The 12239-nt window shown below is 34.5% G+C and overlaps 1 protein-coding gene across 21 annotated transcripts in view; it reads left to right on the top strand.

Moving 5' to 3' along the window:
• Positions 1-11249, top strand: part of MAP1C (methionine aminopeptidase 1B) — a 70169-nt gene extending 58920 nt beyond the window's left edge. For 13 of the 21 annotated variants that reach the window (XR_016045571.1, XR_016045576.1, XR_016045579.1 and 10 more), the window contains 3 exons: positions 253-300; positions 8475-8807; positions 9080-9447. Coding sequence is in view for 1 of the 21 variants with exons in the window: in XM_088853360.1 (XP_088709486.1) it covers positions 253-300; positions 8475-8620 (194 nt within the window). In the remaining 20 variants the exon portion in view is untranslated. Of the gene's footprint in view, positions 1-252; positions 301-8474; positions 9031-9079; positions 9448-10791 lie in introns of those variants that run through there. The other 8 variants (XR_016045566.1, XR_016045569.1, XM_088853360.1 and 5 more) reach the window with 4 other exon arrangements.
• Positions 11250-12239: the final 990 nt, after the last annotated feature.

Raw genomic sequence — 12239 nt, 5'->3', positions numbered from 1 at the left:
AAATAAAAAAATAGTAATATAATATTACAAGGCCTGTAAGGAGACAGTTGAAAAGATTTACCCTTTAACCCCAAACCCAGCATTTGCTATAAGCACTAAAGGTACTCGTTTGAGAGGTTATCTTTTATGAAAACTAAGTCGAATTTGGCCAAAGGCACTATTGTGATTATCAAAATTTAACTGTGGTTGGACAATCTCTATAGGTAACTTCTCCTCTTAATTTTCTAATGCAAGTGAATTATTAAATTGCAGGTAATGACAAACCTGGATGCATGGTGGAAGGCCAAACATTCACTATAGGTCAGTCCTTTTTATTTCTAAAGTTGCTGTCCATTTTATTGAGTAATAATTTGACTGAAATTCAAGGAGCACATATCTTTCAATAAAATGCGATTAATTATTAAAATGATTGCGTCATTATAATAGTTCAACCTCTTGATCAGCATTTAAATATTGGAAAATGAGTGGAGTAACTATTACCCATCTACAACTTCTATACATGGAATCTGTTAATTAGTATATGTCAACCAACATAAACAAATATGTATTATTTTTTTAGGTTGATTGACTAATGTAGTTGTCACCAAAATCGACATGCTTATTTCTGAGCACCATCCCTTATTACTGATGTTTTATGGCATTTGAAGCCTTAGATGACCAAATGCGTTTATGGTATCAAAGTCACATAAGAGTTTTTGGTTAATTAGTTCACAGAATTGATCAAATCTTAATTTTGCATATGCTAGAAATCTGTGAAACTTCATAAATTAGGGAAATACGAAGGAGAAGAGGGAAAGATATTGAAACTTCATTGACGAGAGAATAAAAGAAGAGGAAGAATGGCGTGGAAGCCAGCGTGGCTGGGTCATTCCACTCAATTGATGTGGAGGCCAACATTATTGATGTGTGTGTGTGTGTATATATATATATATATATATACATATATATTTGTGTGTGTTAGGTTGAGAGATATTTACCCTTGTACGCTTATGTGCATGAGGATATTACTTGAATAGTAGGCATTAAAATAGTGAATATTACATACAAGGACAAGACATCTAATAGTGCTAATAGCCCCCTGCTAGCTGTGCCATGGCTAGAACCATGGAGAGCTTGGCTTTAAGAAACCAATGTCGATACCATGTGAATGCACTGGTGAAAATATCCGCAAATTGATTTTCAGTACCTATGAATTTTGCCCCAATTTCTTAATCTTTAATCTTTTCTCTTATGAAATGCTGTTCTATTTCGATGTGCTTAGTACTCCCATGATGGACTGGATCCAAAAAATTGAAATTGTGGTACAACTATCACAATAGGGCAGTGATTGAGAAATGTTTAGACCTTAATAGATGCTGAATCCAAGATACTTTAGCAGTTACTGCTTCCATAGATTGGTACTCTGCTTCCATGCTCGATAAAGCGACACACCTTGTTTTTTTACTACTCTATGAAACCAGAAAGATACAATAGCTAGATATGCAGCGCTGAATTTCTGGATCTCTAGCCTAATCAGCAGCAGAGTATGCAACAATAATGAGAGGAGCAGAAGAAATATCTTCTTGAGTATGTAATAGGATGTCACTTGTTGTTGGCTTAATATGGTGAAGTATGTATTTCACAACTTCAACATGAGTATGGTTCATGCACATATTGGGAGACCTGACTCACTGCAAAGGCATTGTCTGGTCGCATGAATATCAGATACTGGAGTATTCAATGCTGCTGCGGTGTTGCAGTGGATCAGAAATCGATTCACCTTCTTTTGCACCAAGTATCAGATGAATAGGTGCAGTGATCATGACCTTGCAGTATTTCATGCCACTGCGAGAAAGTAGGTCTAAGGCGTACTTGTGCTGGTAGAAAATGAATATTAGCAGTTCTGTCCACTTCAATACCAAAATAATGCTTTAGGGAACCCAAATCTTTCATCTGGACTTTTGCATTCAAGAGGTATCTAAAAGTTTTAATATGTTCATGTAAACTTCAGGTAATAACGATACTATAGTAAGATCGTGATTCCACAAGAGCCAGTATAGGTGAACAATTACTGATCGAGTCCAAGATTGCCTTAGTGAGTAAGCACACTTTGAGTTTTGGGTTGCATATGCTGTATCTTGGCTCTGATACCAAATGGTGCAAAACTGGCACCTGGAAAGCAGAGATCCAAGATCGATGCAGCAACAACTCGTTGATCCTGCTGGTTGATATACAAGAGGAAAACTTCCTTGATCACTGTCAAGAAAGGGAAAGGAACAAGGATTTTTCCAGCCTTATATCATGCAATTATTCCTTGTAGAAACCTTCTAACTCCAACTCCCTTGTTGGGCAATCTTACTTTCTCTCTACACCAAGTAGGAGGAAAATTGAAATTTTATTAATCAGAATCATCAACAACTGCTTCAACAATGTACAATATATATAAACCAACTAGGGATAATTTAGTTAAAGAAGAAAAATGGAACTCTGAATATGAGGTCATTGTTAGGTGAAATGAGATGGCTGACTGTATTAAGAAAGTTGCAAAAGAAGTTTTAGGAGAATCTAAAGGGAAAAGAAATTTCAATAAGGAAATTTGTTGGTGGAGTGATGAGGTTCAGAAGGCCATTAGCAAAAAAAGATCATGTTATAAAACTTGGCAGTATAATAGAAATGATCAAAACTTTGAAGAATATAACAATGCTGAAAAAGGCACTAAACAAATAGTAAGGCTAAACTTAAGGCATATGATAATCTATATAGTAAATTGGGAATAATAAAAGGTGAAAAAAATGTCTTCAAATTAGCAAAAATAAGGGAAAAAATGTAGGGATCTAGACTATATTAAATGCATTATGAGTGAGGGTCAAAGGGTCTTGGTGAATGACGAAGAGGTCAACGAAAGGTGGAGAGTTTATTTTCAAATTTTTATAAATGATCACAATGGGAACATAACAGTAGAAGGAATAGTTGGCATAAATAAGGACGGAGGTCATAAATACATTCGTAGAATTAGGATATCAGAAGTGAAAGAAGCTTTGAAAATGATGAAGATAGGAAAGGCTTTAGGACCAGATGGTTTCCTGATAGAAGTTTAGATGTGCATAGGGGAGATTGGTATTGACTGGCTGACCAAGCTGTTCAACAAGGTGTTGAGAACGAAGAAAATACCAGTCGAATGGAGGAAAAGTATTGTGGTACTTATTTACAAGAACAAAGGAGACCTATAGAATTATGCGAGCTATCAAGGGATCAAACTTATGGGCCACACTATGACGCTCTGGGAGATAGTGATTGAGCTACGACTAAAGCATGAAACAAGTGTACCAGAAAACCAATTCAGTTCTATGTTAGGGAGGTCAACAACCGAGGCTATTTTGCTACATAGGCAACTGATTGAGAAGTTTAGGACGAAGGGAAAAGACCTCCACATGGTCTTTATTGATCTAAAGAAAGCTTATGATAGAGTACCTAAAGCTTATGATAGAGTACCTCGAGATTTGATTTGGTGGGTGTTGCAAAAGAAAGGAGTCTCCACACACTGCATCGAGTTAGTGAGAGATATGTACGATGGAGTGCTAACTAGTCTATGAACAACTAGTGGAGAGACGACTGAGTTTTCAGTGACTATAGGTAAACATCAGGGGTTAGCATTAAGCCCATACCTCTTTGTTTAGTTATGGACGATTTAATTAGGCACCTACAAGATGAGGTTCTGTAGTGCATGTTGTTCGCAGATGACAATTTTGATCAATGAGACCCGAAATAACTTTGGAGGATGCTCTAGAATCTAAAGGTTTTAAAATTAGCCAGACTAAGAAAGAGTATATGGAATGCAAGTTTAGTAATTATAGGAGCAGAGACAAAGAGGTAGTTAAGATTGACGTTCGAAAAATACCAAATAGAGCGCACTTTCGTTATTTTGAGTCGATAATCCAAGAAAACGGAGAGATTGGAGAAGATGTCGCACATAGAATTAGAGCTAGGTAGGCAAAATGGAGATGCGCAACCGGAATTTTATGTGATCGTCGCATACCAATGAAGCTAAAGGGCAAGTTCTATAGGATAGCTATGAGACCAACTTTACTCCATGGGGTGAAATGTTGGGCGGTCGAGAAATAATACCCATGGAATGAGTGTAGTGGAGATGAGGATGTTGAGAAGGATGAGAGGCAAGACAAGAAGGGATAAAATTCGAAATGAATAAATTTGAAGAAATTTAGATGTGGCACCAATAGGTGATAAGATGAAAGAGAGTTAGACTTAGGTGGACTAGCCATGTGTGGCGCAGACCCAGTCCAGCACCTATTAGGAAGTGCGAGTTAGTTCAAGTGAAAGGCTAAAAAATGGCAAGTCATAGACCCAAAAGGACATGGTTAGAAGTAGAGAGAAAATATATGGGGACTTATGGCCTCACTGAGGTTATGGTCCTTAATAAAGTATAATGGTTGACCAAGATTTGTGTAGCTGACTCCAATTAGTTGGGAAAAGGCTTTGACGATGATGATAATACCCTATAGCCCATACAATTAAATCAACTTGCATGCAACCTCATTCCTATGTTACAAGTTCCCATTCGCGTAATCAAATTCCCATGCATAGGATCTCTACATTATTGACTCTTTGACTCATAGAACTTGCAGCAAGTCAACAACATTATTTGTACTTCAACTTGTTGAGTGCATGGGAAATCTATAGCGCTTAATTTTACCCTCGACTTTAAACCACAACCCAAAATTACCCCTTAGTGACAAGTTTTGAAATGATACTTGACAAATAAGACAATCCCAACATGTCCAACTTAATAAATATTGCAATTTCAGAAACATTCCCACTTCATATTAAAAAATAAAGGCATGTTCCAGCCAATGCCTTGATGCTGTTTACATCATATCTAAACCATCCATTATCAAGATTTTCAAGAGTTTGTAGATCTGCTAGATCTAATACTATTTTGAAGCTTTAAATTTAATAATTAGAGATGAAAAAATATTTTTGGACCATCACAAGGATTTCCAACACTAAAAGATATTTCAACATCATTTGGAGGTGTGCCTTACATTGATTGTTTACGGCATCAACCTTACACAAACGTTACCCAACATGTAGTCATTTATTACATCACATATATTCTAGTGAAACCATAGTGGATTCTGACTTGGCCAACTTTCGTTTTGGAAAATCTTTTTACTTCTCTGCACTGTAAAACCTTTGAGTGTCTAATCTGTCCAGGTTATATAAGAACCTAAACAGGTTGGAATACTTTCAGACATTTTAGTTTCTTTTGGGTTTTTTATTCTAGGTTAAGTATGTGTTGCATTGGTGGTCCTTTTGAGAGATTAGATGAAAAATACCTTAATAACAATTAATTTAGTTAAAAAATGAATGTTTTATTTAACTTTGAAGTCATTTAATGTTATTTTGATTGCTGTTTAATTTTCTATCAAACCTTTCTTAAAACTTCCATGTTCTATTATTTTTATAAGCTAACATGTTATGGAAATTCTTAATTTTGCGAAGAATTATAGCATAGAATGCCCTTTCTAAATTTTGTAGTAATAATTTTCATGGGTTTGCACCTTATTTATGTAAGGCGGTAAATGCTAGGGGTTTTGGAGGGCCCCAAACCACATCATGATATTATGTACAACACTGCTAAAAAGTAGCATTTCAAATTATTTTCTAAAGGGGTTCGAACCCCATTTTATCGTACAGGCATAACAAATTTGTGCATTATTGGCTTTTTCTTCTTCTTTTCCCCTCGTTTTTTTCCTCAATGGATATTTTGTTAGATTGTTAGTTACTTATCCCTTAAAACAAAATTTAACTGAATCTTCGCTTAACAAGAGTCAAATTTAAGTGTAAAATCTGAAATTCAATTTCCAAATAGCCCAGTAAAGCTTAGGTGTAGTTTTGATATTTAGGGAGACTGATGTATTGGGATCTAGAGGCACGAGAGCTCGCTTTCTTCGAAGTGGTAAACACCCCCGACTCGGGAAATTCTGATATGCAACTGGGTCATTACAAGCTCACTCCTAGGATACAATTGATCCCACTGAAATGAGTCAAAAGAACTTCGAGTTGCACTTCAAAGATCTTTCTATTCATAGCTGTTTTCTGGTTGTCTTGTCAAGTTGATGAAGAGTTCAATGGATCTCAAATTGACACAAGCAATTGACACAAGTTGAAAAATGGTCGATAGACCAAAATTACAAATCCCAAAAATTGGTGCCATGGATTCCAGTGTTTCTAGTTCCTGATATTTCAAAATTCCCAGTGGTTAAAACACCTTCTTCAAATGCCCCTTGTTTCTCGCCAAGTGACTCCCTTTAAACTTTTATGTATAAAAAGATTAATATTGTATGGGAGGAAGAGGGGATGAAACTTGTATGAAGTGATAAATGAAAAAGAATAAGAAGCCACATCAAAATGATGTGGCCTCACCCTCCTTTAAGAAATGGAGCCACATTAAAGTCAAGCTAATGGAAGGAATTCCAGTGATCTTCACCACTGTGAAAGAAGTTCCTGCGGTGACGACCTTATTGACCATGGCAAAACAAAAATAAAGTTTACCACCGTGAAGAAGAATGATGCATGCCCATGAAAACAGAAAAGGCTCACGGAGATCTTCTGCCCATATAGATGTTTTATTTTCTTTAATTTCTATATGAAGTTCATAGATGTTTTGAAATACAAATTGCATAGAAGATTGACATATTTTCCTTCCCCAGGCGTAAACGGAGCATAAGTTATCTTTCTTTTTTATGTGGTTCTATTTTTCTCATTCTTCATAATGGATTAGTTTTAAATATTTAGGATTGTAGTGATACATACAAGAGATTCTTTGAGTGATAGATGTGTTTTCTTATTGGCAACTTTATCATTGCATTTAAGTACAATAAAAGATATTTGTTGGTGAAGAGATTTTAGGGATGACAGTTTAAAAGAGAGGGAGTGAGAGGAAGATATCTTAGGAAATTTGGGGGGAAAAATGAAAGTGGTGAGAAATTTAAGTCAAATTCCTATTTATTCTCCCTCACATATTAGGTGAAGAGATTTTAGGGATGACAGTTTAAAAGAGGGGGAGTGAGAGGGAAGAGATCTTAGGAAATTTGGGGGAACAAATGAAAGTGGTGAGAAATTTAAGTCAAATTCCTATTTATTCTCCCTCACATATATGAATATAATATTGCTCTTTTTAAGATAAGCATGTAGAGCATTGTAGTGACAGGCCTGTTTGTGAGATGCATGTATGTCTTTACAATATGCCTTTCTACAAAACCTGAAAGTAGGGAATCTATACCTTTCTTTTGTATCTAACGCCATATGTTTAAGTCACACTTCCATTTATTCTCCCTCATATATGAATATAATATGGAAAAAGTTTATATAAGGATGCTACCTTATAATGTAGAACTACGGATGCCCCTCAAAAATCCATCAGAAAAGGTTGTTTTAATGTTGAAAAACCCTTTGATTGATCATCTTGACATTGAGATGTATGACTATGAAAAATAAAAAGATTTTAAGTCTCGGAAATAGTGCATTTTACAACATATTATCTACACCGTCTATTTTCAAGATTTTCATATGTTTATAGATCTACTTGATTTTAACCATTTTTTAAATTTAAAATTTTATAATTAGATATAAAAATAGATTTTGAGATAATCCTAAGAACATTTTGCATCAAAATTGATTATATACCATGATAAAATTTGAAGATGCACCTTACCTCTACACCTACGGATGCATCCATATGCCAACTGCACCCATATAATATTGCTCTTTTTAAGACAAGCATGTTAGAGAATTGTAGTGACAAGCCTGTTGTGAAATGCATGTGCGTCTTTACAATATACCTCTCTACAAAACCTCAAAATAGGGAATCTATACCTCTCTTTTGTATCTTTGGGCATATGGATAATATGAAACTGGTAATAATTTTGTTTTCTTATTTCTTTGTTTTCTGTTACTTCTTTCTTCTTTCCCTCTTGGAGATGTTGGCCTCTTAGGTATTCCATTCATCCGAAATCACCTATTTTTAGCAAAATACTTTTGCAACAGTGTAATTTAAAATGCAATTTATATAATAAAAGGTCTATCACGGTTTGGTTTATATTCCATTATATTAAATTTATCCAAAGTAACAGATGGATTATATAGTTATAAATGTTTGTGCACGAGATTTTGCTGTGTTTTGGTTGCAGACTGTAGGTGTATTTAAACCATTTAAAGTCTTACAACCAAATTGCAGCCTTTTCTGACCATACACTTCTGATTTGGCAAAGGATCAATGACTTGTTATATAAGCATACATCCATCCAAGCAATATTTTTCTCGGCCTCTACATATGCTTACCACCGCACTCATTTAAAACCTAGAAGATGAAACATGCATCCTTCATTTTTATATGTCAATACGATTCTGGTAATGAATAATGTGTGTTTCCCTTCTTGTGTTGTATTATAGCTTTTAACATTGAATATTTGCAGAGCCCATACTGACAATGGGAAGCATTGAGTCCATTACATGGGATGATAATTGGACAACGCTTACTGCTGATGGGAGCCCTGCTGCACAGTTTGAGCACACGATATTGATAACTAGAACTGGTGCTGAAATTTTAACCAAGTGCTGAGATCAGGGCAACTTTTCCAACCAATATGTGTAAGATATTATCTGCTCTGGAAATCCTGAATTAGTTGAGAAGATACATTGAAGATGCATATCTGCTCTTGAAATACTGAATTAGTTGGGGAGATACATTGAAGATTCATGGCAGAAGCAGAGATCACTGAAGCATAACCTTATTTGGCCAAAGGGAGGTATGTAATCTTAGAATTTTTGTACCAGACAACCTCAGTATCATCAGTGGCCAAAGGGATGATTTTTGAAAAATTATTGCTAAATTAACCTCAGTATCATCAGTGGGCTCCATCTTTGAAGCTTAGGTCTCTCATACCTAAAGTACAAAACCAGTCTGTTGACTCTCTAATTATAGAGAAACCCTCATAGACGTAGCGTCTTGTGAGCTTTTCAAGTTTCCAATGCCTGGCTTGGCTTGAGGATAGTGCTAACCCCAAAATGCATATCACAGGGCTAAATATGGTGTTCTACATGCTCTCAATACTCGATGCGAGGGAATCCGCAACAAATTCACCTGATTTAAACTCAATCTCGAAAAATGATACTGCAATCTAGCTAATGCAAGAATTGATTAGGTTCAAAGGGAAAAACACAAGGCGCATGTCAGATTTCCAGATTGAATTCTCACAAACCTTGAAGAACTAGAATAGACGAAGTTTCTTTAATAATATCTATGGTCTACCAGCTATGTTTTGCGGACTATTATTCAATAGTTTTTGGAGGGCATCTTTATACTTTGTAGTAGAGAAGTGGAAGGGAGCTTCAGCATTTTCTTGTTTGCAACAGTTTATCAAAATAAGTACAGATTTTTTCCAATCATCCAACATTAGATTTACAAGGATGATGGGTACCATGGAACCTCCTTCCTTAAACACAACTAATTACCTACAAATTAGCTTCTTCTTTTTTCCTTTTAAAAAAATAAAAATAAAAATTAAATAAAATAAAATATTCGAAAGGGCTTTTTAAAAAGGTTGCGGCCTTAAGCAATCCAATTAAGGCGCACCTACAAATTTTATAATAACATGTAATTTTGGTGCAAAACAATTTTAGGATTATCTCAAAATCTATTTTTATATCTAATTATAAAATTTTAAACTCCAAAAATGGTTAAAATCAAGTAGATGTATAAAAATATAAAAATCTTAAAAATGTACGGTCTAGATACTACGCTGTAAGATACACGATTTCAGGGATTCAAATTTTTATATATTTTTCATATTCATGCATTTTAGTTGTTGAGATGATCAGATGGATTTTCAACATTAAAGCAACCTTTTTCGATCAATTTTTTAGGTGCATCTATATTTCTACATTTCAAGGTTGCAACCTTATATAAACTTTTTCCTTTTTCCTGCCATACCAATTACTTACAGGCGTATATAGTGTACTCCAACCAGAGCGAAATGTATATTTGAAAACCAAATTTAACTTACCTCATGGACAATCAGAAAAAAGAAAAAGAATAAAGGGAGAATTGGTTTTGGGTTTTGAGTTTTTAAAAACCCAGGTTTGATCATCCATAGTCGATTTTTACTCTTGGAGCGGACACTGTTTGGACCATTTTTGGGGAGTGCTCATTTATTCTTCTTTATCAATGGGATGCATATTGGTTCCCTTTGTGGGTGGAAAGCACTTAGGTATTTGGGTATTTATGTGCGGGTATTGAAATGAGATAGTCCTAAGAGAATTAGGATGGGTATTTTAGAAATATCATTAGAGATATATATGGGTATTTTAGAAATATCGTTAGAGAGATATATCCAAGACAAAGGACTCGAATAGATATGTACATTTGGTAGGAATCATTCAAAGATAGGTAGTCTTGAAAGGGCCTGGGTTTGTAGCGAGAAAGTATATGATTTTTTAAGTTTTTGTTGAGAGAGCCTCTCTCATCTCTTTTCCACCTTTTTTGTTTCTCTCTCTAAACTAAAGTATTCCTTCGTCAAAAAGGGCTTAGGGATTTTATCTGTGTATGTTGTACTTTCGGTTTTAGCAATTAATATTTAGCTTGAAGTTGCAAGCATTGGACCCTTGAATTGAAGGAGCCATTTTCAAAAGTAACGAAAATAACGATACCGTTGCAAGAGGGTAATCGTATTCAAAAAATATATATGACCTCCAATTGATCCTTTCATTTTGTATTTTCGTTGTGTTTGATAGTCACAATTGAATCCAACATTGCATCTGTGGCGCTTGTGCTATGTCTCACATAGGGGAACTATAGTTGAAGATGCACGAATGTCGGTGCGCTCGCGGTTGCACTATTACTTGTCTATAGATGTTATAATGAAGTTGTTGTGCGGCTTCAGTTGCTTTGTAGCCTCAATGTCGCACGTAGGAGGCCGTACTAAAACTTGAAGCCACATACATGCAACCACAAGTTCACCAATTAACGGTAAACTTGCATCACAATTACATTGGAAGGTTACGACCCTACTTTGACATCAACACATTGTCAAACTTCTTATATCATTGTTAAGGTGCTTGTTTTGGTTCATAAAGACATTTAACTACTTTACAAATTTTGTTCTCATGACCTGGTATCACAAACCCTTTGGGTTATTCCATATATATTTCTTCATCTAAGTCATTATTTAATAAAGCAATTTTTACATGCATTTGATGTATGACTAGATGATTGATACAGGCTATTGTTAAAAGCAATCAAAGAGTAACAATTCTTGCCACAGGTGCATACGTGTCAAAATAATCAATACCTTCTTTTTGTTTATATACTTTAGCAACTGATATTGCTTTATATTTATTAATAGAACCATTAGAATTCATTTTTCTTTTAAATATCCATTTATAACCTATGGGTTCAGAACTCGATAAAATATCTACTAATTTATAGTTTTATTCCCCATTATGAAATCCATTGCACTATTTATAGTTTCTCTCCAAAAAATTGCATCTTGAGATGTCGACGCTTCACTTAGTGAAGGTGGATCTTCCTCTACATTTGAGACTATACGTAATGAATTTAATATCTTATTTTGATTAGCCTCAACTAGATAAATATAAAAAGCAAGTCCAAAGTTGTAAGATGGACCACCTCTAATTCTTTTATTTCTTCTTGGTTATATTTTCTCATTATCATTATTTTCTACATTTTTTATCAACATTTTGATCATTCTCATTATTATTTCCATTTTAAATGCTACTTGTTTTTATCCTCTTCACTTTTACTAATAAGATTTTAAAAAACCTATGTATCTCTAGATTTCATTATTTTGTTAGAATTTAGATCCAAAAAGCTATAGGCTTTACTATTTTGTGATTATCCCACAAACACGCATTTAGTGATTCTTGGACCCAAATTATTTCTTTCTATTGAAGGAAATGGGTTTCCAATTATTTTAGTTTGTGTACATATTTCACAATTTTTCTTTAGATAAATCATCATAATTAGAAATTGATCTTAATTTGACTAAAGATTTAATAAAAGCATAATTAATATGTTCTAATCTATCATGCCACACATTACATAAAGTCACAATATAAACATAAGACTTATTTATTCCATTAATTAAATCAAACTTGAATATTTGCCAACAGATACGCAATTTTTGGTGCCTAATGACCATTCTAGAGCTCATTAACTAATC

This window comes from Amborella trichopoda, chromosome 12 (assembly GCF_054954075.1).
Source record: "Amborella trichopoda isolate Santa Cruz 75 chromosome 12, AtrichopodaSantaCruz75HAP2 v2.0, whole genome shotgun sequence".
NCBI lineage: Eukaryota > Viridiplantae > Streptophyta > Magnoliopsida > Amborellales > Amborellaceae > Amborella > Amborella trichopoda.
Note: the sequence above shows the minus strand (reverse complement) of the source record. Positions and strands in the feature narration are given on the sequence as shown.